Below are 23787 nucleotides of genomic sequence, written 5' to 3'. Positions count from 1 at the left end.
TATTCTGAATAAAAGAAAAGAAAAATAAATGAAATATAGATATTGCCTTGTCAGGCTTTACTTTTCTTTTTCTTTAAAGAAAACACTAGAATAGACCAAGTATGGTTCATATTATGATAGGAACCACTACAATAAATTCATAAAATAAATATAGTCATCATGGGTACCTGTTTATTTGACAGTGAATATTTACACATCTGTCACTTCGACAATAGAGTACGTTTGTTTTTTTTTTTAACCACATTCATGCTACTCTTGTGACTTCCTGTCCCAGTACTGTTGACACCTGTTGTTTTTGATGCATCTGTTATTCCAGTTTGCAAAGGATATTTTTCTGTCTTTTAATTTCCTAAAATATACTTTTGTGGGTATTTCTTTCTTTATTTATTTAGTTAGAATAATTTTGGGGAGAAAAAGTAGGAATATTCAGTACTAAGCAGCTGACAGACACAAAACTATTACAAACTTTATTTTTAATTTTATTACATTAACAAGACACAAGTAAACAAACAGTCATGGCAGGAACCCCTGCCTTATATCAGACTTCAATGAGAAGAGTTATAAGGTTTCACCACATGTGGTAAAGGTTCTTGATAAATATCATTTATCAAGTTTGAGTTCCTGTTTCTAATTTCTCAAGAACTTTTAAAATCACGAATGGGTGTTGATTATCAAATAACTACCTATAAATCATCTCTCCAAAAATTTCAGAATGTTGTATATCACACTATGGCTTCCATTCTTAGATATAGCTTATTTAGCAAAATGAACTGGTTTTAATATACTGCTACATTTCTTTTTGTGTTAAATTTTATGTTTAATTTTTGTATTGTGAAATTGCTTTATAATTTTTTTACACCTTTTTTGGTGTTTTTTCCATAATATAATCTTTTTTAATACTTATTTTTTAGGTTTAAGTGGACACAGTATCTTTATTTTACATTTATGTGGTGCTGAGGATCGAACCCAGTGCCTCATGCATGCTAGGCTAGCACTCTACCACTGAGCCACAACCCCAGCCCCTGATAACATAATCTTATAAAATATGATTGATATATTTTCCTATTGTTTCACAGTCTTAAGTTAACATGTATAAGATAGAGTTTATCTGTTACATGAAAATTTCCTAAAACTGTTTAATACTTATGCTTGATTGCCCCTTCCTTCCTGCCTGCCTTCCTTCTCTCTCTTTTTCTTTTCCTCCTTGTCCCCCAACTTTCTTTCTTCTTGAAGAAATAAACAGAAGAAAAACATTTTTCAGTCAACAATTTAAACATTCTAATGTTGATCAGCACAGTAGATCCAGATTTCCCATTTTCCTTGAATCAGTTTTAGTATTTTGTATATTGTTTAGTGCTATTATCATTTTATAAGTTGTTTAGTTCACTATTTTAAATATTTTAATGGCAATAAAATTGTTCATAATTACATCTTAAGTTAAAAAAAAAACATTTCTTTTGTATGTGTAGTTTTGCTCCTTTTTTCCCTTTATAATATTGTTTATATCTGACTTCACCTTGTGTTTCTTTTTTTTTTTTTTAAAGAGAGAGGAGAGAGAGAGGAGAGAGAGGAGAGGAGAGAGAGAGAAAGAGAGAGAGAGAGAGAGAGAGAGAGAGAGGGAATTTTTTAATATTTATTTTTTATAGTTTTTGGCGGACACAACATCTTTGTTTGTATGTGGTGCTGAGGATCGAACCCGGGCCACATGCATGCCAGGCAAGCGCGCTACTGCTTGAGCCACATCCCCAGCCCCACCTTGTGTTTCTTAGTAAGTCAAAATTTTATTTGCTAACTTTTTTTAAGAAGCAGTTTTAAGCTGTGTAGGTGTTTTCTACTCTTCCATGAATTTTACTTCATTAGTATCTGCACTCAGAGTCATTCAAAGACTGTCAGGAAAACACAAAACTGAATGAGTCAGGTCTTTTATTTATTGCAGAAAGGAAGAGGGCTCATCATGGGAACTGCAAGCCCTCAATAGAGAGGATATTAGAAAAACTTGTTAAAACGTTTGGTCTTTTATTATATGAATTTAGGGAGAGTTTAAGAAAATGGGACTTTTCTCAAGATTGGACATTGTTAGCAAGTATAGGCATAATGTAACTGAGTAATTTTTTTTGAAACTTACATCTTTACCTAAAATTCTTAATTTTTAATTTACATGTAATATTTGTACTTATTTCATAGGATATACTATAATTTGATTCAGGTATAAGATGTTTAATGATCAAATCAGGGTAATTAGCATTTCTGTCTCTTCAGATATTATCAGTTTGATGTGTTAGGAGCCTTCAAACTCTTCTCCTCTAGTAATTTTGAACTGTATAATTAATTTTTGTAGACTATAGTTCCTCTACCATGCTATAAAACATTAGCACTACTTCCTTCTCTTGAAATGCATTTTGACACACATCATACCTCCCCTCTCTTTCCCCTTCTTAACATCTAACAATCTCTTTTCTGGGCTCTATTTCTATGTGGGCAGTTTTTCACCTTCCACATATGCTATTTGTCTTTCTGTGACTGGTTTATTTCACATGACATAATGGTCTTCCAGTTCCATTCATGTTGCCACAAATGTAAGATTTCTTTATTTTTTTGTGGCTGAATAATATTGTATTGTGTATATATACCTCTTTTTACAAGTCCATTCATCCATTGATGACAATTCAATTTATTCCACATCTTGGCTATTATAAATAGTACTATAATAAATATGGGCAAATACATCTATCTTTGTGATAAACTGATATCATTTCTTTTGTTATATAGCCTGTATTGGGATCAAAGGATCATATGGTCATTCTATCATTCTATTTTCAGGGTTTTTTTTAAAACCTTATAGTTTTCCATAATTGCTGTGCTAATTTTATTTCCTTTCAACACTGTATAAAAGTTCCCTCTTCTTTGCATCCTTGCCAGTATTTATCTTTTGTCTATTTGTGTCTAATAGCCACACTAACAGAGGTGAGTTGATGTCTCCTTTGGGTTTTCATTTGCATTTCCCTGATAATTAATCTGTTAAGTTTTTTTAATCATATTTTATCCAAATAGAGAGCTCACTACAAGTAAGGACAAATTTTAATTGGCAAAGAATTGAAGTGTGATAGTAGAAGCAAATGTGACTCCATTTTGTTTTATGACTTCATCCTGTAAAACAACCATGCTAAGTAGAAGGGTCATGACTGGAATAAGATGTTCTATTCCTTTTGCTATAGAAACCTTTAAGAACACAGAACTACCTAATGGGGCATTATTTCTGTAACTAGGGTAATGGGGCTCTGTTTCTGTAACTGGGGTGACTGGGCTAACTGTGATAGGTTAGGCTTCCCACCGCTTGACTGCACTGTCCTGCTTCTGTAACCTGGCTTGCTTGCATTGGCTAGACCCCCTGTAAGGGACCGGCAAAATGTCGGAGGAAGAGACCACCAAGAGACTGTCTCATGCAACAGCAAAGGGTTTATTTGGGGACCAGCATGCTGGGACTCAGAGCTCACTTGAATAGAGCAAAGAGAGAGAGAGCCCTGAGAACAGCTTAAGCAGAGCTTATATACTTTCCTTGGAGAGGGCAGGGAGGGAAGTTCATTGACGGGTCAGGGCAAGTGGGCAGTTTGCCTGAGGGAGTGCATTCTGCAGTTTGGCATTTGGGGACAGCACATTCTGGGAACAAGATTAGCAAACAGTTCTCAGGATTTCAACATACAGAAAAATGGAGTGACAAGTACCTATTTTATTAACCTTCCCCCCTGAACATCCCTTTGACGGTTTTCAGGCTTATAAGGAGTGCCCTTGCAATTGTTCGGGGCTAATCAGGGGAACAGCTTTATGTTCTGGTCAGCTGCCACTAGTGTGCTTCAATAAAGGCTTGATTCGATTATATGTGAGTGGTCTGGAAGTCAGTTTATGAAACCCCCTTTAGCTTTAACTATAACAGAAGGTTACTCACTTTGGCCAGGAGAGAAGATATTTGGCATTTTGTGGATTGCACAGTAACTTCATTTTGGTCTGTGTGTAAGTAAAATTATGAAGTTGTCTTGGCTTTTCTCACTTTATTATGGTCTCAGGACAACGTTGTCTGATGTTAGTATTTTGTGAGATTTTTCTGTCCAACAGGAAATCATGTCCTACCTGTGAGTACCAGGCCAGTCTATACATACAGTTTTAGCTGTAAGTGCAGATCTCTTCCTGGATGCCCAGGTAAATCTTGCAACTGTTGTGTTTAAAATTATAGCCAAATTAAAACTTACCCAAAAGTGACTGAAAATACCAACTGTTAGCAAGAAACTGAGAAGCTTTTAAATTGCTGATGGAAGTATAAATTAGTACAACGATCTTAGGAAAGTGTTTTACAGTACTTAAGCTAAGCATATCTAAACTCCATCTCCCAGAAATTTCACTTGAGAATATAGCCAATGGAAATGAGGACATATGTCCACTAAAGGAAAAAGAAAGACAGAAAGAGAACAAGAATGTCCATAGCAGCTTTATCTGCAAAAGTTCAAAATTAGAAATAACCCAAATGTTGGTCAAAAGCATACTGAGTAAATATATTACGATGCTTTCATACAATGAGATATGTTAATCAAGAATGGGGAATAAAACCCTACAGGTCTGCACAAAAGCAAACATGATGTTGAATAAGGCAGATCCAAGAGACTATGCTTTGTGTAAGTGCATTTACACAAATTTCAAAAAAGAGACAAAAATGTCTACATGGTAGAAATCAGAATGATGGTTATGCTTTTGGAGGGTATTAATTGGAAGAGCACAGGGATACTGAAAAAAAATTGTGTTTGTTAATTTCACTATTGTTTACATGTAATTATGTATATAATATATATGTATATGTGTGTGTGTGTCTGTCTGTCTGTATATATATATATATATATATATATATATATATATATATACTTGTGAAGATGAACATTAAATATTTGTACACTTCCCTGAAAGGAATTTATCCCTCAAAAAATAAAACACACACACACACACACACACACACACACACACACACTTATACAATAACAAAAATAAAACAAAGATAAATGTAAAAAATTAAGAGTGAAAAGAAGTCTGAACAAATTGGCTAATTATTCAAAAACATTGTGGTTCTGTTTATTCCTGGCAAAGTTAGAATACATTTCCCAGTTTCTTTTGAAGTGTAAAACAATGTATTTAAGTAGAGTGATTGGTATCACTTCTAGGCTATGCTCACAAAAACCTCCTGCACAAATAGGGTTCTTCCATGCTTATTACAAAACCCTGTGGCTATTATGGGTCCCACCTACCACAGAGAATTTACAAATCACATACTAAACATAAAATATGGCATAGATTTTGGGGAATAGCCGAATAACTCTGTGGAAGATACCTAGAAAGTTGCTCAATGCATCATATTTAAACAAGAAATAAACTCCTAAAATATTTGTGCTATTATATATTTTGAGAGGTTCTTGTATTTTAGTCAGCTTTTGCATTGACCAAAATATCTGATAAAAACAACTTAGAGGAGGGAAAGTTTATTTGAGACTCAAAGTTTCAGAGGTTCACATACAATAAACTCCATTGCTGTGGGCCCAAGGTGAGGCTGCACATCACTAAGGGAAAGGACTTGTAGAGGAAAGAAAATCAGCTCATGGAGAGGTCAGGAAGCATACAGAGAGGGGCAGGGGAAGGGGTCATGCCCCACCCACCTACTGGTACCACCCATTCTATTTAAATTACAATGGTTTGATTAGGTCACAGCTCACATGATTCAATCACTTTACCTGTGAATATTCCTGCAGAAACCCAGGAGCTTTGGGGGGATACCTCATATCAAAACTATAATGCCTACACCAGTGAATATTGGAGAGATGGCATAAGAAGTAGTGCTGAGAAATTTGGTTAGTAATTAAAGGAAAAAAAGTCATCTAGACACATTTATTATATCATCTGCAATATAAACTCCAAATAGGTTAAGAAAAATACGTATAAAAATAAGGTCATAAGAAGAGGAAAAATACAGGTGAATATCTAATTTTTCAAGACTGATTTTTCTATAATATAAAAAATCACAAGGAAAAAGATTGATAAATCTAAATACTAAAATTTATTCATGTCAAAATCCTGTAAACAAAGTTAAAATATAAATAACCAGAAGAGATATAGGAACAAAGTATAGATTTGGTGATCTATATGTAGAAAAATTAAACTAGACCCTTATGTCTCACCCTGCTCAAAAATCAACTCAAAATGGACCAAAGACCTAGGAATTAGATAGAAACTTGCCGCAGTCTTGGCTGGGCACAGAATCACGAGCCACCACACAGCTTTGTAGATTCAAACAGCAATTCTTTATTCCCGAACTCACACCGGCCTCCACACACGTTCTGGGGCAATCCCAGTTCTCCTGCCACCCAATTCACCTCCTCCACGAGGCTTATTTCCCAAAATGCTCTCTGAATCTCACGAGAGTTCAACAGGAGCTTAGGCAGCAGGAACGCCCTAATTCCAGCAGCAATAATCCTCAACATCGAACTTCCCTAAAATCCAAGGTCTTAAACTGGGAACGCCTTAAACTTGTCTTAAACCGGGAACGCCCTAAACCCAAGGATTGGGATACTTCCTCAAACTGCAGGATACACCCTAATCCTGGATCCACCCTCGTCCTTGGGCAGGGTCACCTAACATGCAATGTCAACAGCGAAATTAACATGGGGTACGCTGGCAAGGAAATTTCCTACTTGGTAATGGCCCTCAGCATCTCCCCCCTTATGATTAATTAAACAACAAGCAATGTGGCTTAAGGACCGTGCCTGGTAGGTTGTCCAATTCAACATATGGTTCTTACCCGTCATGGGAAAACTGACCTTTAGGCGTCAGCCTCCTGTCTTAGGTTGAATCCACTGCAATCAGATCAACCCGTCACTGACTACCGGTCCAGCATTCAGCCATGCTTGTGGATAGGCCTATGCACCAGTGGGGGGGGGTGAGGTTCTTGCCTCACCTCTGTTGGCCCCCAAATTTAGCCTTGGTGCCAGTGGGGGGGTGAGGTACTTTGCCTCACCTCTGTTGGCCCCCAAATTTTAGACCATCACTAGTAGAAGGGAGGAAGATACAGAAATGCCACGACACCAAGGCAATTGACGGCTCTTTTGGAAAAATTGCGTCACTGGTGACACCATCAGCAAAGATATGTCAGCATTACCACAATTAACATGGGGTGCGCTGGCAAGGAAATTGCATCACTGGTGACACCATCAGCAAAGATATGCCAGCAGTACCACAATTCGCTGCATCAGATGATATTTCACAATGCATGCAACTGATATATAGTCCAGGCAAGTTCCGCAAGCAGTTCAAATCGGAGGAGTCTATCAATATGTCCATTTCTTCCCAAAGTAAATCAAGTCCTTGATTGAGCATTACTTGTTGAGTTATATTCACTGATGCATCAGTTTATGCAGTTTACTGTGATGGCTATCATAGAAGCTGTAGTTTGGTTTTATCTTAGTCTTCACCGGCACTGGGATAGAGATGGGAATTCTGGCAATGATGCTAAAGAGACATTATCCTGAACAGAATTATTAAATATAATGAAAAGGAAAGGTGAAAGTAAACTAACAGATCTGTTAACTTCCTTAAAAAACAATCCTTAACAGCTGTTTACCTAATTTAAATTAGTAAACAAAAGATCTGTTAACCACCATTAAAAACAATCATTAACAGCTGTTTACCTAATTAAAATTAAGCATTTAAATCACGTGAATAAAAAAAAAAATTCGGATCCATTATTTCATGAGCGCTCCTCAAATATGAAATATGGACATACACACATACAGACATACAACACAAAACAGAAATGTGCACACATAACATACAACACATAAGACAATAAAGGCCTTGTAGTTTTACCTAGGTGAAATCTCCATTGCAATGTTTAAAAACTCCACAGTCAAAAAAATAAAACACAGTCAAAAAATAAAACTGATCAGAAAAACATTAACCTAGGTTTGTATGAGCTCAAAAATAAAATAGAACTTTACGATGTGGGAAAAATGCAATAATAAAATAGATATTGAAAAAAGCACCATGGTTAATCACTGTCGCAGATGTAAGAATAGCCAAGCTGGAGCTCTGGATATCAGCTGTTATGGATTTGAGTCAAATCATCTTCTTTTTCTGTAGAAATTGCTTTAGTTAATCTCTCTGGAATCCAAATCGGCTGCTGTTCTCCCTGCGGAAAAACACAGACGGAACCCCGATTCCAGACAATAACTGGATCAGGACCTTTCCATTGTCCTGTTAGAACATCTTTCCAAAGTACCTTAGGCTTATGTACATTTTTCGGATACATATGTCTTTCCGCAGCACTAAGTCCTGATGAATCCAAATTTAAAAAGTTTAGAGTAAAAAGGGTTATTTTAAGTTTATCTTTGGGGGATATATACCCCTTACCAATTCCCTCTTTTTGCTTTAATAGGTACGTTTTAATAGTTTGATGAGCTCTTTCAACTATACCTTGTCCCTGTGGATTGTATGGGATTCCTGTTATATGAGTAATACCGAATGATGAGCAAAATTGTTTAAAAGAGGCAGATGTATAACCAGGACCGTTATCAGTTTTTAACTGTTTAGGAACACCCACAGTGGCAAAATTTTGTAAGCAATGAGCTATAACATCTTTAGTTTTTTCTCCGGCATGAAGGGAGCCCATCAAAAATCCAGAAGAAGTATCAACTGTAACATGTAAATATTTTAATTTTCCAAATTCTGGCAAGTGTGTGACGTCCATCTGCCAAATATGGTTAGGTATCAGTCCTCTAGGATTGACTCCAAGATTAACTTGTGGTAGAAAGGTCACACAATTTTGACATTGTTTTATTATATGCCTGGCTTTTTCCTTAGTTATTTTAAAACGCTTTTGTAAAGTATTAGCATTAACATGAAACCTTTTATGAAAATTTGTAGCTTCTTCTAATGTAGAGAAAATATGTACGTCATGTGTAGTTTTATCTGCTAAATCATTGCCCAAACTAAGGGCTCCAGGCAATCCTGTATGTGCCCTAATATGTCCTATAAAGAATGGATCTTTTCTGTCCCATATTAGACTTTGTATAGTGGAAAACAAAGAAAAAACAGTAGAAGAAGGGGAAATCCTACCAGCATCTTCAAGGGAATTAATAGCATTAACTATATATTAACTATCAGAAAATAAATTAAATACAGAATCTTTGAACATCACAAAAACTTGTAAAACTGCATTAAGCTCTACCTTTTGAGCTGATTGTTTGGGTACTAAAAATGTAAAAGTTTGATCAGGGGTAACTACGGCTGCTGTACCATTATTAGACCCATCAGTGAATATATTTGGAGCATTCATGATAGGTGTTTTCCTTGACATTTTAGGAAAAACTACAGGATGCTTAGACCAAAAAGACAACAAAGGATTCGATGGCAAATGATTATCAAATGAAACATTAGATTTACACATGATTATTGCCCAAGTATTTAACTCATTAGCTAACTCATCAATTTGATCCATAGTATATGGAGTAATAATTTTATTGGGAGAAATTCCAAACACTCCCTTTGCTGCTCTTATTCCTTTGAGTATTAATTGTCCTACAGCCTCAGGATACCTAGTAAGAATAGTGTTAGGAGAATAAGATAAATGTATCCACAATAATGGACCTTCTTGCCAAAATACTCCTGTAGGAATATTTTTTGTTGGTAGTACAATAAATAATAAAGGCAAACTTATATCAATTCTATCTAAATGCATATTTTCCATATAAGTTTCAATAATTTTTAATGCCTTTCTAGCTTTAGGAGTTAACATTCGGGGTGAATTAGGATCTGATGGACCCTTTAGAATATCAAATAAAGGTCCCAACTCTCCTGTTGGTATGCCTAGATAAGGCCTTATCCAATTTATGTCTCCCAATAACTTTTGAAAATCGTTGAGTGATTTGAGTTGATCTACTCGTATTTGAATTTTCGGTGGACGGACCATGGTTGAGGATAATAGAACTCCTAAATAATTAATTGGAAAATTTAATTGTACTTTATCTATTCCTATTTCTAGATTATAATTTTTTAATAAGTTCGTAAGTGTGGCATAACATTCCAGCAATATGTTTTTATCTTTATGTGCTAATAATACATCATCCATATAGTGAAATATTTTTAGTTCAGGATTTTGATTTCTAAGTGGCTGGATTGCTTTATTTACATAGATTTGACACATAGTTGGACTGTTAGCCATACCTTGAGGGAGTACTTTCCACTCATATCTCTCATCAGGACCTTCATGATTTAATGCAGGGATAGTAAATGCAAAACGTGGACTATCCTCGGGATGAATTGGAATCGAAAAAAAACAATCTTTAATATCTATAGATAAAACATGCCACGTTTTTGGTAAGGCAGACAATTGAGGAATCCCTGATTGAGCAGGTCCCATAATAACCATCTCATTATTAATGGCTCTTAAATCTTGCAATAATCTCCATTTACCCGATTTCTTTTTGATGACAAAAATGGGAGTATTATGGGGAGATACGGAAGGTTGTAAATGTCCTTCCACTAATTGTTGTTTGACCAGATCATGGGCTACTTGTATCTTTTCTTTAGTCAAGGGCCACTGAGGAACCCACACTGGTCTTTCTGATTTCCAAGTAATTTTGATTGTCTCAGTGGCCCTTTCTGAAAATCCGACCCATGTCTGTCTGTTCCTTGATCTAATTGGACTGGTGCTGCTAAACCTTGTTCTTGTTTTCCTAATCTTTTTTCTTTCTTAACACCTTGTCTAGCCCTAGTAGTGGGCGCATTAGAATTGATGTTATTTGTTAACATCAAACCTAGTTGATCCAGGACATCTTGTCCCCATAAATTAATAGGAAGGTGATCCAAAACATATGGCTGTATAGTTCCTTCACATCCTTCAGGATCCTTCCAATCTAATACCATAGAACTTCTATGGGGATTAGTAGCCACTCCTAGGCCTCGAAGCGTTTGAGTGGCTTGTTGTAATGGCCAATGTTTTGGCCATTCTCGACGAGATATAATGCTAAGGTCAGCACCTGTGTCCAGTAGCCCATTAAACTCGTGCCCTTGAATATTTAGTTTTAGCATCGGGCGAGAATCTAAATTTAAAGACAACATAGCCCAATCTACCCCTGTGGAGCCTAATCCCTTAGAACCTCTTTCTACATTATGACTAGAGAACTTATTATGTAGGCTGGGTATTATTAACAACTGTGCTATTCTATCTCCAGGTGAAATTACTGATATACCTCCTGGAGAACTAGCTATAATTTTTATTTCACCTACATAATCGGGATCAATTACCCCAGGACTTATCATAAGTCCTTTTAATGTAGATGAACTACGTCCCAATAATAAGCCTACTGTTCCTTGGGGAAGAGGTCCTTTTACTCCTGTGGGAATGATTTGAACTCCCATCTCTGGAGTTAATACTGCTCTGGCAGAGGCGCAGATGTCCAACCCTGCGCTCCCTCGGGTTTGTCTGATGAGGGATTTAATGGACAATGTGTCCTGGGCACCACCCTGATGGTGTTGCTGGGTTCCTCCACTGCCCCGTATATTTGTGGTTTTGGGCCCCGGAGCATTGGGCCCCTCACTCCGTTTTTTGGCAATGAAGCCTGATGCCTTTCTCCACGATATCGTGGGTAAATACCTGATCCTTGTCCGTTTTTTGATAACGGAGTACCTTCTATGGTGGTTTGAGAACGGCATTCATTAGCCCAATGTCTCCCTCTACGGCATCGTGGGCAAATACCCGGTATTCTATTCCTTTGATTTCTAGTTTTGTTAAAACCTCCTCTTATAGGGCAACTCCTTTTAAAATGTCCTGTTTGTTCGCAATTATAGCATGTTTCTGGCCTGGCATCTAAAGCCTGTTGTACTGCAGCTGCCAAGACTTGCCCTTGTTCATTAATATCTCTACATAGTTTAATATATGTATTTAAGTCTTCGTGTCTCCAAGGTCTAATAACCTCTCTGCAGCAACGATTCGCTTGGTCATAAGCAAGTTGTTTTATTAATGGCATTGCTTGATCTGTATCCCCAAAAATTTTGGCGGCTGTTTGAATAAGCCTATCTACAAAGTCAGCGTAAGGTTCATTAGGTCTCTGTATTACCTTAGATAGCTGACCTTGTGAATCTCCATGTCCTTGTAAAGTCTTCCATGCCCTAACTGCGTCTACAGCAATTTGTGCATATACAGCAGGATCATATTCAATTTGTTGCCGTTGACCCTCATAAGGTCCTTTTCCTAAAAGCATTTCTAGATTTCTTTGAGGGTAACCGGCTGCTGCATTTCGCCTAGCTGTCTCCGTGCAAAATTCCTCATTGGCAACTTTCCATAACAAATATTGTCCTCCATTTAGCACAGATTTACACATGCTAGCCCAATCTGCTGGCGTCATGTCCAAGTTAATAATGGATTCGACCATGCTTACCGTGAAGGGAGCTTGGGGACCGTAGGTTGTTACAGCCTCCTTTAACTGCTTCACTGTTTTAAAATCTAAAGCACGGTGAATTCGTTGCCCTCCTACCTGTTCAAGTACAGGGCATGCTAATCTTTGAGGTCCTGTCTCAGGATCCCACTTATCAACTACGGGGTTTGAGGGCCACTCAGCTGTTTCCATCGGTGGGGCTGTTGGTTGAATTACGCCCTCTGGTAATAAAAAGGAGTTAGTAACAGCCTCTTGTTGTGGCCTTTTTCCTAATAACCCCTTTTCCTTTAAATTTTCTTCCTCTGTCTGACTAGCTTGAGAGACCTTCTCTTTTGCTTGATCTAAAATGTCTTTCTCCATGGTCTGAATCTCTAACACTTTGCTTAACACCTTTTCGGTTTCTTTTTTACTAATTTCTAATCTTCTATAAGAATAACGCAACCCAATAAGATAACACAAAACAAAACCGCAACTGAATGAAACAAAAACTGAATAAAAATTCGCTGTATCAATTTTCTCTTTCTCTGGGCTGACAAACTTCAAACCTTCAGCCATCCATTTTTCCCAGTTTGCCTGAGAAATTTCTAGGGACAGGCAGCTTGAAACAAAAACGAAATAAATCAAAACAAGAACACATTGTTTTTTAAAATAGTCACCCATTCTCTCGCCTTCCCTCAGGGGCGAGGAATTTCACTTACCTCCAAGTTTCAGACGTTCCCCGTATGGGCCACCAAATGCCGCAGTCTTGGCTGGGCACAGAATCACGAGCCACCACACAGCTTTGTAGATTCAAACAGCAATTCTTTATTCCCGAACTCACACCGGCCTCCACACACGTTCTGGGGCAATCCCAGTTCTCCTGCCACCCAATTCACCTCCTCCACGAGGCTTATTTCCCAAAATGCTCTCTGAATCTCACGAGAGTTCAACAGGAGCTTAGGCAGCAGGAACGCCCTAATTCCAGCAGCAATAATCCTCAACATCGAACTTCCCTAAAATCCAAGGTCTTAAACTGGGAACGCCTTAAACTTGTCTTAAACCGGGAACGCCCTAAACCCAAGGATTGGGATACTTCCTCAAACTGCAGGATACACCCTAATCCTGGATCCACCCTCGTCCTTGGGCAGGGTCACCTAACATGCAATGTCAACAGCGAAATTAACATGGGGTACGCTGGCAAGGAAATTTCCTACTTGGTAATGGCCCTCAGCAGAAACTCTTCAACTTCTAGAAGAAAATGTAGGGTTGAAACTCCAGCATATAGGCATAGGCAATGACTTTCTCAATAGGACCCCTAAAGCTCAATAATAATGCCAATAGTTAATAAATGGAATGGCATCAAATTAAAAAGCTTCTGCACAGCAAAGGAAACAATTAAGAATGTAAAGAGACAACTTACAGAATGGGAGGAAATATTTGCTAGCTACTTTTCTGACAGAGGATTAATATCTAGAATATATAAAGGACCCAAAAGATAAATAATCCAATTAATAAATGGGCAAAATGGCTTCAACAAACACTTCTCTAAGAAGTACAAATGACCAACAAATATATGAAAAAGTGTTCATCATCATTAGCAATTAGGGAAATGCGAATCAAAACTACATTGAGATTTCATTTCACACCAGTCAGAATGGCAGTTATTAAGAGTACAAATAATAATAAGTGCTGGGGAGGATGTGGAGAAAAAGACACACTTTTATACTGTTAGTGGGATTGCAAGTTAATATAGCCACTATGGAAATCAGTATAGCATTTCCTCAAAAGACTAGGCATGGAACAACCATATGACTCAGCTATACAACTATTTAGTATTTTTCCTAAAAAATTAAAGTCATCATACTATAGTGACATATGCATAGCCATGTTTACAAGCAGCACAATTCAAAATAGCCAAACTATGGAAACAACCTAGGTGTTCATCAGTAGATGAATGGATAAAGAACATGTGGTATATATATACACAATGGAGCCATAAAGAAAAATGAAATAGTATCATTTGGAAGAAAAAGGATGGAACTTGAGAATATTATGTTAAATGAAATAAGCCAAATTCAGAGGTCAAGGGTCATGTATTTTATATGTGGAAGCTAGGAAAGATAAAGGAAAAGTAAAGCAGGACTGGAGAATCTTAGTATATTGTGTGCATGTACAAATAGGTAACAACAAATCCCACCATTATGTAAAACTAAAAACCTGTAAACAAAACTAAAATGTAAATGACTAAGATATAAGAAACAAAGTGTGAATTTTTGTTAACAGCTTATTATGACAATATTGAACATAATTTTTTGTGTGTAAACAGTTGTATATCACTAACTCAATTTTTATTAGGAATACTTCACAATATTTGTTTCATCTTTGTTTTATTATATATAGAGTCAAATCTTTATAATTTATTAATCTATTGACTATTTATTTCCAATTGAAGATATTAATTGTATTCATAAATACTTCAGTTTAATATTGCATATAGATTTTTTATTAACATACATGTACATACAATAAAATGAACAAAGAAAAGTATATCCTCATAAACCTTTCCCTTGGGCCAGGTAAGCCCAGATGCCTCATTCACAGTTACTGGTCTGTGGTCAGGCACTGAATGATTTTTCCTGGTTGTGGGTAGAGTCACTGTAGATGGACCAGCCCCAGGTTCCTATGTCAGTCCTGTAATTACCAATGTCCCACCAAGCTGGTCTCACAGCTTCAGAGACCTGAATATTCTTTGGAGGTATGCCCTGGGCCCACTCCTGGGCTGGAAATGAATCAGACTGAAACTTGAGTCCGTTGCACTGGTGCCCACAAGTATTGCCTGATATTGGAACCAGTCAAGAGGCTTTGTCAGTGAGATCTGGGGCCTTAAGTTTCTACTGGGTTCTTGGTCTTACTGTGGGGGACCTGATGCTTCAAGATAAAGCTCTGTACTAGTTTTAATGCTCTTTAATGCCCTGATCCCCAGTGGGTAAAGTGTTGCTCTCTGCTCTGCCATCTCCAGGTCTTGGTTTAATATAGTTCTTCTGCTGCTCAGACTATGTATAGGTACTGACCTGGAAGCAGGTCACTAGAGCTTTGTCTGCCACTTGGTTCTACCATGGAAGGCCTGGCAATAGAGTTCAAGTCTAAGGCTTATACTTATTTTTTCCTTCCCACACACAGGAGGCAGACCTTTCTATAATGGGTTGCTTGGAGTTAGGAGAGGGATGATGTATACAACATTTTCCTTCCTGCCTTCTATAATACTTCTTTGTATTTTGTTATACTAATGTAGACATTTTGGTTTGTCACTTGATTTCCTAAGCTTTTGTGAAGGTAGTTTGATAAGTGAACAACTATTCAATTTGATGTGCTAATTTGGTATTACCACTAGAGGAGCTAACTCAGCCACCATCCTTTTCCTAAAGGTATTACTAGCTACTTTGAACCAGATATACTTTTAGAAATGTTTCCATTAAAAGAAATGTTTATTGATGCTATATAAAAAGGCTAATGTGTGAATATTTATCCTATATTCAACAACATTACTGAACTTTCTTGTAATTTATAAAAGTTTCTTAGTTTTAGTTGTCATTTTAAATATGTCCATCTTTTATAAATATACCCTTTCTTTTAGCTTGTTATTTCATTGTCTAGATAGTGATTTTGCCTTTCAAAAGACTTTTGGCAACATCTGGAAACATTTTTTTTCGTCACAAGGGGACTGTATCATCATTAGGTAAAGGCTGCCAAACACTTCACAATGCACAGACCACAATGCACAGGACCACCACCACCACCATGACAATAAATCATCTAAGTCAAGAGGGCAACAGTGTTTATATTGAAAACCCTGATTCAGAACTTTCAGAAAAATCCTTAGTATTGAGGATAAACCAATCTTTCCTTACTCCAGAATTTAATGAGAATGTCTGTATAGCTGGGAGAAGTGATGTCTGCCTGTAATTGCAGCAACTTGGGAGTCTGAGGCAGGAGGATGGTAAGTCTTATATGTTCCTATTAAATAATGAGTTTCTCCTGTAGATTGTAAAGTTTCTTAATCATGTTTGATTAAATTATTTTTCCCTTTTCCTGTTAGTTTGTACCCTCCACATTGAAAATGCTTTTCCATGCATACTACAGGGACACAGCCACATCAATATTTATAGCAGCACAATTCACAATAGCTAAACTGTGGAACCAACCTAGATGCCCTTTAATAGATGAATGAATAAAAATGTGGCATATATACACAATGGAATATTACTCAGCAATAAAAGAGAACAAAATCCTGGCATTTGCAGGTAAATGGATGGAGTTAGAGAAAATATGCTAAGTTAGCCAATCCCCAAAAAACAAATGCCAAATGTTTTCTCTGATATAAGGAGGCTGATTCATAGTGGGGTAGGGAGGGGGAGCATGGGAGGAACAGAGGAACTCTAGATAAGGAAGAGGGGTTGGAGAGGAAGGGAGGGGGCATGGGGTAACTAATGATGGTGGAATGTAATGATCATTACTATCCCAAGTACATGTATGAAGACATGTATTGGTGTGAATATACTATGAATAAAACCAGAGATATGAAAAATTGTGCTTATATATGTAATAAGAAGTATAATGCATTCCGCTGTCATATATAAATTAAAAAAATTTAAAAAGCATTTAAAAAAGAATGTTTTTCCAATTTTTTTCCATAGGTAGTTTTAATGAGAAAGCTATTTACCTACCAGTTTTTACTCTAAGTGATTCCTTTTATGGGGAACTTTTACATTTTCAGTGCTCCAAAGTTTAACCATGGGCCCACTTTAAAAAAAAATATATTTTAAATACTACTTCTTTATTCCCTTGACTAACAATTTCTGTCACTACTTCGACTGCTCACTTGACTAGCTTTATTTGACTATTCAGCCCAGTTGTGAACTTGAATTCCGTCCCTCCCCCCATGTCTATTAGAATCCTTATGACAACTTGTTCTCAAAATTCTGTCCATAGGAATTAAATGTTTTATGATTATTTCTCAATTTTAGTGATCTGTTGTAAGTCAGGAAAAAAAATAGGCTGTTATGATCCCTAGCTGAGGCTTTTGGCAGGCTATGTTTCTAGTGTATAGCCCTGCTGATAAACACTGATTCAGCCTATGCACTCATAAACATTTGCTTTTGTGCTTTTGTGCGCATGCACCCACTGATAGAACCAGTTGGCAATGTGTCTTCTTTACCTGGCTTGCATATAAAAAAGCCCTATGGAAAAGCCTAGGGGGACGGGGTGTGAATAATAGAACTGGCTGGGGATTGAAATTGGAGTTGGGAGCTGGCTAGCGTCTGTTGCTGCCTCTGAATAAACATGTCTACTATCTCAACCGTGTATTTCATCTTCTTGATGAAATCACTTGATGGATCACAAATCTATTTAATGGGCCTGAGCCTCTGCCCGACACCTGTTTTCTTACTGGAAGTGTTTGTTTCAAGTTGAAGAGGCATCACTATTACATAAACTAACAGTGTATAATATGGGCAGGGGCTGTTCTAGATATTATATTTACTTAATCTTCTTTATGAAGTACCATTAATATCATTTATGGATTGTTACACTGATGCAATAAAGAGGTAAAAACCTCACTCATGGCCATAAGAACAGTATGTTTTGGAGGCAGGACACAATGTTCTAGAGCATCCATTCCTTCCCAGGTGGTACTAGTCACATGAGGCCCTGAGAGGTCTAACCCAAGCTTGCCTACTCATCTTTTGCTCCTGAAAGTAATTACCCAAGTAGCTCCTAGTTAGCTCACAGTAGAGGGTGGGAAACATACCCTCAGCTGCAGTATGTTAATAGCCTGTGTACAATGATGTTGCCTACATCTACCTTGGGCTATGAAAATGGAGCTGGGTTGCAGCTGCCCATCCATTGTACCTCCTTTCCAGTGAGGTTCATCCTTTCTATACCAAGAACTCTTGATTTCAAACTTTACCTTGCATTTAATTTGAAGAAACCCGCTATTTTGAGCTTAAAATACGTTCCAAGGAGGAAGGACATTATTGGGATTTAATTTTTTTTCCTTTTACTTTCATTTGTTTGAATTAGCTATACATGAGAGTAGAATGTATTTATGAACTTTGATATATCAGATGAAATATAATTTCTCATTTTTCTGAGTGTACATGTTGTAGAATCATTGGTCATGTGGTCACATATGTACATAAAGTAATGACTGTTTCATTCTGCTATCTTTCCTATTCTCACATCCTCTCCCCTTCCTTCCCTTCCCTCTATCTAATCTAAGGTAATGCTATTCTTCTGTACACCCCCCTCTCCCACGGTGGCCTTATTGTGATTTAGCATCCGCATATTAAAGAAAACATTCAGCCTTTGGTTTTTCGGGATTGGTAAATTCAGCCAGTACAAAATAAGTCAAGATCTGGCTTTCATCTGAGTGTTTGGAAGCCATTGAGGAGAATAGGAGGGTTTTTGTTTGTTTTTAAAGTCTAATGCACTCAAATGTTCCTGAAGAAATTCTCACCAAGACAAATTGGTGGAACTAATTTTCTGTAGTAAGCTCTTTTACACCTTATAATGCAAGACAGGTTTATTTTCATACACAGCATTGAGAATTAGAAAATGGAAAGGAACGCCATCTTCAGGCAAGTGGAAGTGATCAAGACTATAAAATAGATGTTTGAGACTCTACAATGGGAAGACTTGCTGTGCTGCTCTCGGAAGTCTTTTAACCTTTTGAAGTCATTTCAGACATTTCCTGCCTCCTCATTTCTTCTGATTGATGCTCATAAGAAATTTGGCGTTCCAGGTAATCTGTATTCCTTTTCTGTTTAATTAGGAAATCCTTCAGGAACTGTAAGAGCTACAGAAATAAAACAGGAAGAGCCCACATTGAGGACCATGTCTGCAAGGAGAACTACCACAAATGGTAGGTCAAAACCCAGCAGTCCAGAAAGCATGTCAGAAATACAAAATCTTATGGTCTACCCCAGACCTCCTAAACCAACATCTTCATTTCAAAAAGGAACTATCTGGTTCATATGCATGTTGAAATTCCCAGAGCAGAGATCAAAGGATCTATTAAAAAACGTACAGGTGCATATAAGCATTAGCTTTCAGTGAGTGTTAGGGTATACCAAAGTACAGCTTATATGAAGAACAAACTGACTGCAATGGTTTCCAAACCCGTTTCTTTGAATCATTTGCAGACTGAGTAGCTGCCCAGAACCCACTTTCAAAGACTTAGAAATGGTCTAGCAGAAGGCCCAGGCATTCAGAGTCCTTCAGAACTCCTTGGGGGAGCCCAGTGTCTCACTAGGGCTGGGAATATTTTCATCACTTTGACCTTCTGAGATGGTAGGGAGTTGGTGAAGAGAAGTTGCCATTAAGGTAAAGTGTTCACCAATAACCAGAATTTCACAGAAGTCTGTAGCACAACAGACAGCCATTGACATCTGCTGTCACAATCATGAACAATCAGTCTTAACCTGTGGGCCCAGCCAGCAGCATCATTACTAGGAACTTGTTAAAAATGCAAATCATAGACCCATACAAAGGTGAAGTAAATCAAAATCTCTGAGGGTATACCCAGCACTTAGTTGTAGTAATCTCTAAGAGATTCTGGTGCTCAATAAGCTTCGGTATTTCTGCTCAAGGAGACTTATAATCCAGCAACAGAATCTCAATTCTGTTGAATCACCCAGAGGAAACATTCCTGCTGAGACTTTCCTCTCTGGTAAGGAAAGGATCCATAACCCCCCATACCCAATGTACCCCTTGAAATCATTCCCATACTTTCTTAGAAGCACATCTACACTGGGTGACCCACTGTCCTGGGCCCACTTCCCAGAAGCAAATAAAAATACAAAATGGGTAGAAAATAAAAGGTGTTTGTTAGTAGAGTTAACCACTTACACCAGCGTCATTAGCATTAGTGGCTAAGGTGTTCAGGTCTTCCAAGTTCTTGGTTATTACGTTTTCCATCTGCAGAGCAGATGTTAGGGCTTCTATGGCATTTCCCCAGTTACCAATTTCAGGCTTCTGTTGGAGAAAAACAATGTTATATTCTACTTCCTGCAAAGGTGATGAGATTTTCACAGTCCAATGATTTCCAAACTTTGTAGCACAAGGAAATCAGCCGAGAATCTTAAATACAGATAATACAGATACGTGGCTCAATTGCTGACACACAGACTTAACAGATACTGATGCCAGTGCTGAAAGCAGTGTTTTCAAAAGATTTCCAGGTGATTCCTTTTCCTTCCTACAAAGCAAGGATACCAAGGGCAAACAGCAGTATGCCATTAATCCCTTAACTTTGGAATTCTGTGGTGAGTTCAATTCTGTTATTAGCAGGCATTTGCTTTTCTTTTAAAAGTCCAGTTTAAAGAAAACAAACCCTTGGATAAGAATGGAATACCCAATAGAGGATTATTTGGAGTGTCTGCTCCAACAAAACAAAAAAGTCTCAGAGACAGCCATACTTGAATGACATTACTGACATAATATATTGCTAACATGTTCTAGGAAGAAGTCACAAGACTAGTGTTCCTCCAACTATAGCAAGCATTAGGATCACCTGGGGAGCTGTTAAGATAGCTTCTTGGGGAATCTATTCCTTAGCCCTGAGGTGGAGCTCATGAATTTTCACTTCTAAGAATTTCCAGGTATTACTGGTTCTGCAGATCCAGGGAGCACACTTTGTGTAAATCATTGAGAAAAGCCAAATAAGCATTTAGTGGCTAAAATTTACTGAAAAAGATGTAGGCACATGCTTGCCCTCAGGTCAGTTGCTAAGGAGCTCATGGAAGAACATGAGCAATCTAATAAGTAGCAATTAGTTTTTTTTCTAGATTTGGCAGAGGTCCAATTTAGATTATAGAAAATTATATTCACCTCAATTTTTGGAAGGCAGATAGTACCCTGACGTTTTCTTAGATACCTTATGAACCGCTTTGCTTGGAACCTCTTCACCTCAGCCTGATCCTCAAAGAATATGACAAAACAAGGCATTTCCGTCTCTTCTTTGTAACAGGAGGCCTGGGATAGAGGTGACAATGGGCAGAGACGGGGTGTGAGAAGCTGATCTTTAAAATAGGAATCACACAAACTCACTTTGTTGTTTCAATAGTTGTCTAGAAAGAGACTTCTGTTAGTCCTTCTTGAGAGCTATTTTTGTCCTTTGACTTACAGAAAGCCTGGGTTCAGGGAGACAGCCAGAGCCATCTCAGAGAATCCATGCAGATTCCAATATACTTGTGTCTGGTCTTTGGATGTTATGGCTTTTTTAAGGTCAGGTTATATATGCTAGTATGTTTATCCATTAATTGTGTACACCCATGACAAGAAGTCCTACATAAAGTGAAATTCTAAAGCCAATCTATTTCGTTACATTTTACATTATAAAATTGCACATAGGTATAAAGTTGTTCACCCTGCTCATAGGATGAGCTACAGTTTTCCTAATCATAGTCCATGATTTGCAATCACAATGTCTACATCATTGGGCCACAGAGCATCAGTATCCTAGCCACTGAGTTGCTGTTTTATCTTGTATAAACTTGGCCATAAGCACTACTAAAGAGAGCAAATAAAGGATCACCAGATCAGAATTAAAACATTCACAGTTTATCAAGAGCCCATACTAACCATGAATAAATATGCATCACCCATATGGAGCTGGCGAGCTGCTAGTTGGTTGATAGGAGCTATGCATTCTTCAGAGATCGGTCCCTCGTTCTCCTCCTCTTCTTCCTGCTCAGCCATAAATTGCGTTACCAGCTAAGGGAGAGGACTTCTTAAATACTGACAGGGATGTAGCCGGCCCCCTTCTAACAACAAGATGAAATTCCATTCAGCTGAGATTAACAGCTACTAATCTACCAAAATGGGGACATTGTTTTTGGATGAAAGAACCAAACTGACTAGGGAAAAGTTACAAATACAGTTGATGGGGGAGGGGAGTAACTTAAACCTTTGTAACCCAGTCAGTATTCAGAGGTCTTTCTCATCTTCTCCGTAAGACTTGAGAAACATGCTAAACTGAGTAGTGAAATCTTAATAGAATGATTTCAGTAGATTTAATTTTTTTTCCTTTCTCAAAAACTATCATGGCATAGCATGGCAAATCCAGTGGTAAAACTAAGAAGACTGGCTTAATTATAAGGTACCACCCTTTTCCTTCATAAGTGCTCTATACACATTGCTCTAAAGATAAGATGCCATTCTGAAGAATCAAAATCATTAACTGAGGGGATGACAGCAAATTTCATCGAGAAACTGGCATTTTAATTTGGCCTTGCAAGGCTGACAAGAATATAGAGAAATGGAAAGGGAAGAAAGGTGTTCCACCTGAAGAACAGGCACAGGCAAGCTATAGAAACGAGATGAGTTAATGGTTTGTCTAAATTATGGTAAGACTGCCGCACTTGGAACCGTTTGGCTTCTTCTTTAACTATCTCCCAAATGTGTCCCAAAACATGTCTTCTTCATTTGCTTGCCTTGAGAGCAGGGATTGTTCCACCAACCCCCAACCCCACCATCCTTCGGGGGGTGGGGGGGCAAGCAGGGGCACAGATTCCCATAGCTAGTAATGGGGTGCTTTGTAGGTAAAAAGTGCTGAATCCGTGCTGATTAAATAAAAGCATATTTTACCTATGAGTAAAGCACAAGATTTTCCCCAAGTCTGGTGGATTTCTAGTGTGAACTAAACCATGTCTGCTTGAACTGATAAAGGAATGGCCATCTCCAAAAAGGTGAGGTGGTGAGGAGGGCACCTCCTGAGGGAGAGTGCATCCTAAGGGAGGTGCCAAGAATTTCAAGTTTGACTCAGCCACAAAGATGAGGCCATCCTAGGGAAGGGATGATCCTGTGATCATAAAAATAGCCTGTGTGTCACTTTTATTTCCTGACCCAAAGCTGCCCTTATCCCCAAGTGTATTTATGTCATAGTCTCAGGAAGAGAGGGGGGCTTCAAGGAATTTCTTCTGAAACCATAGTTTGCATATAAATCACCTGGGGCTTTTGTTAAACTGCAGAATCTGGTGGGTCCTGGCCTGCTGCCTTTCTAAAATGCTTCCAAATGCTGCTCATTAGTGGACACACCTGGAATAGAAAGGTTTAAGTACATTCCTAAAAAGCAAATTCAGTAAAAATCCTGTAGGACCCAAGTGGCACTGCTGGGGAGCCTTTAGTAAGGGAGGTAACAATGGGCATCTCCTGTCCTTCAGCATCTCCTGCCCTGCCTTGTGCTCCTTCAGGATCTCTGGCAGCCTCCTGGTGAGGCCAGAGCTGGGGCAGTCTGTAGTGTCTAACTCTGGAGATTAGAGCAGAGCAGGTGAAGAGGAAAGCAGATAGT

The 23787-nt window shown here is 37.9% G+C and overlaps 2 protein-coding genes across 2 annotated transcripts in view; both read left to right on the top strand.

Annotated features, from left to right (window-relative positions):
• The window catches only part of LOC308653352 (uncharacterized protein), a gene marked incomplete at its 5' end in the record, with an annotated part of 95742 nt that extends 79350 nt beyond the window's left edge, over positions 1-16392 (top strand). The window contains one exon of the mRNA XM_081301950.1: positions 16354-16392. Coding sequence (XP_081158076.1) covers positions 16354-16377 — 24 coding nt within the window. The 3' untranslated portion in view covers positions 16378-16392. The remainder of the gene's footprint in view (positions 1-16353) is intronic.
• A 2877-nt stretch (positions 16393-19269) lies between these two features.
• Positions 19270-23787, top strand: part of CPOX (coproporphyrinogen oxidase) — a 75666-nt gene continuing 71148 nt past the window's right edge. Inside the window, exon 1 of the mRNA XM_081302613.1 lies at positions 19270-19359. The gene's annotated coding sequence lies outside the window, so the exon portion shown is untranslated. The remainder of the gene's footprint in view (positions 19360-23787) is intronic.

This window comes from Spermophilus citellus (assembly GCF_964194105.1).
Source record: "Spermophilus citellus genome assembly, chromosome: 7".
Taxonomy (NCBI): domain Eukaryota; kingdom Metazoa; phylum Chordata; class Mammalia; order Rodentia; family Sciuridae; genus Spermophilus; species Spermophilus citellus.
Note: the sequence above shows the minus strand (reverse complement) of the source record. Positions and strands in the feature narration are given on the sequence as shown.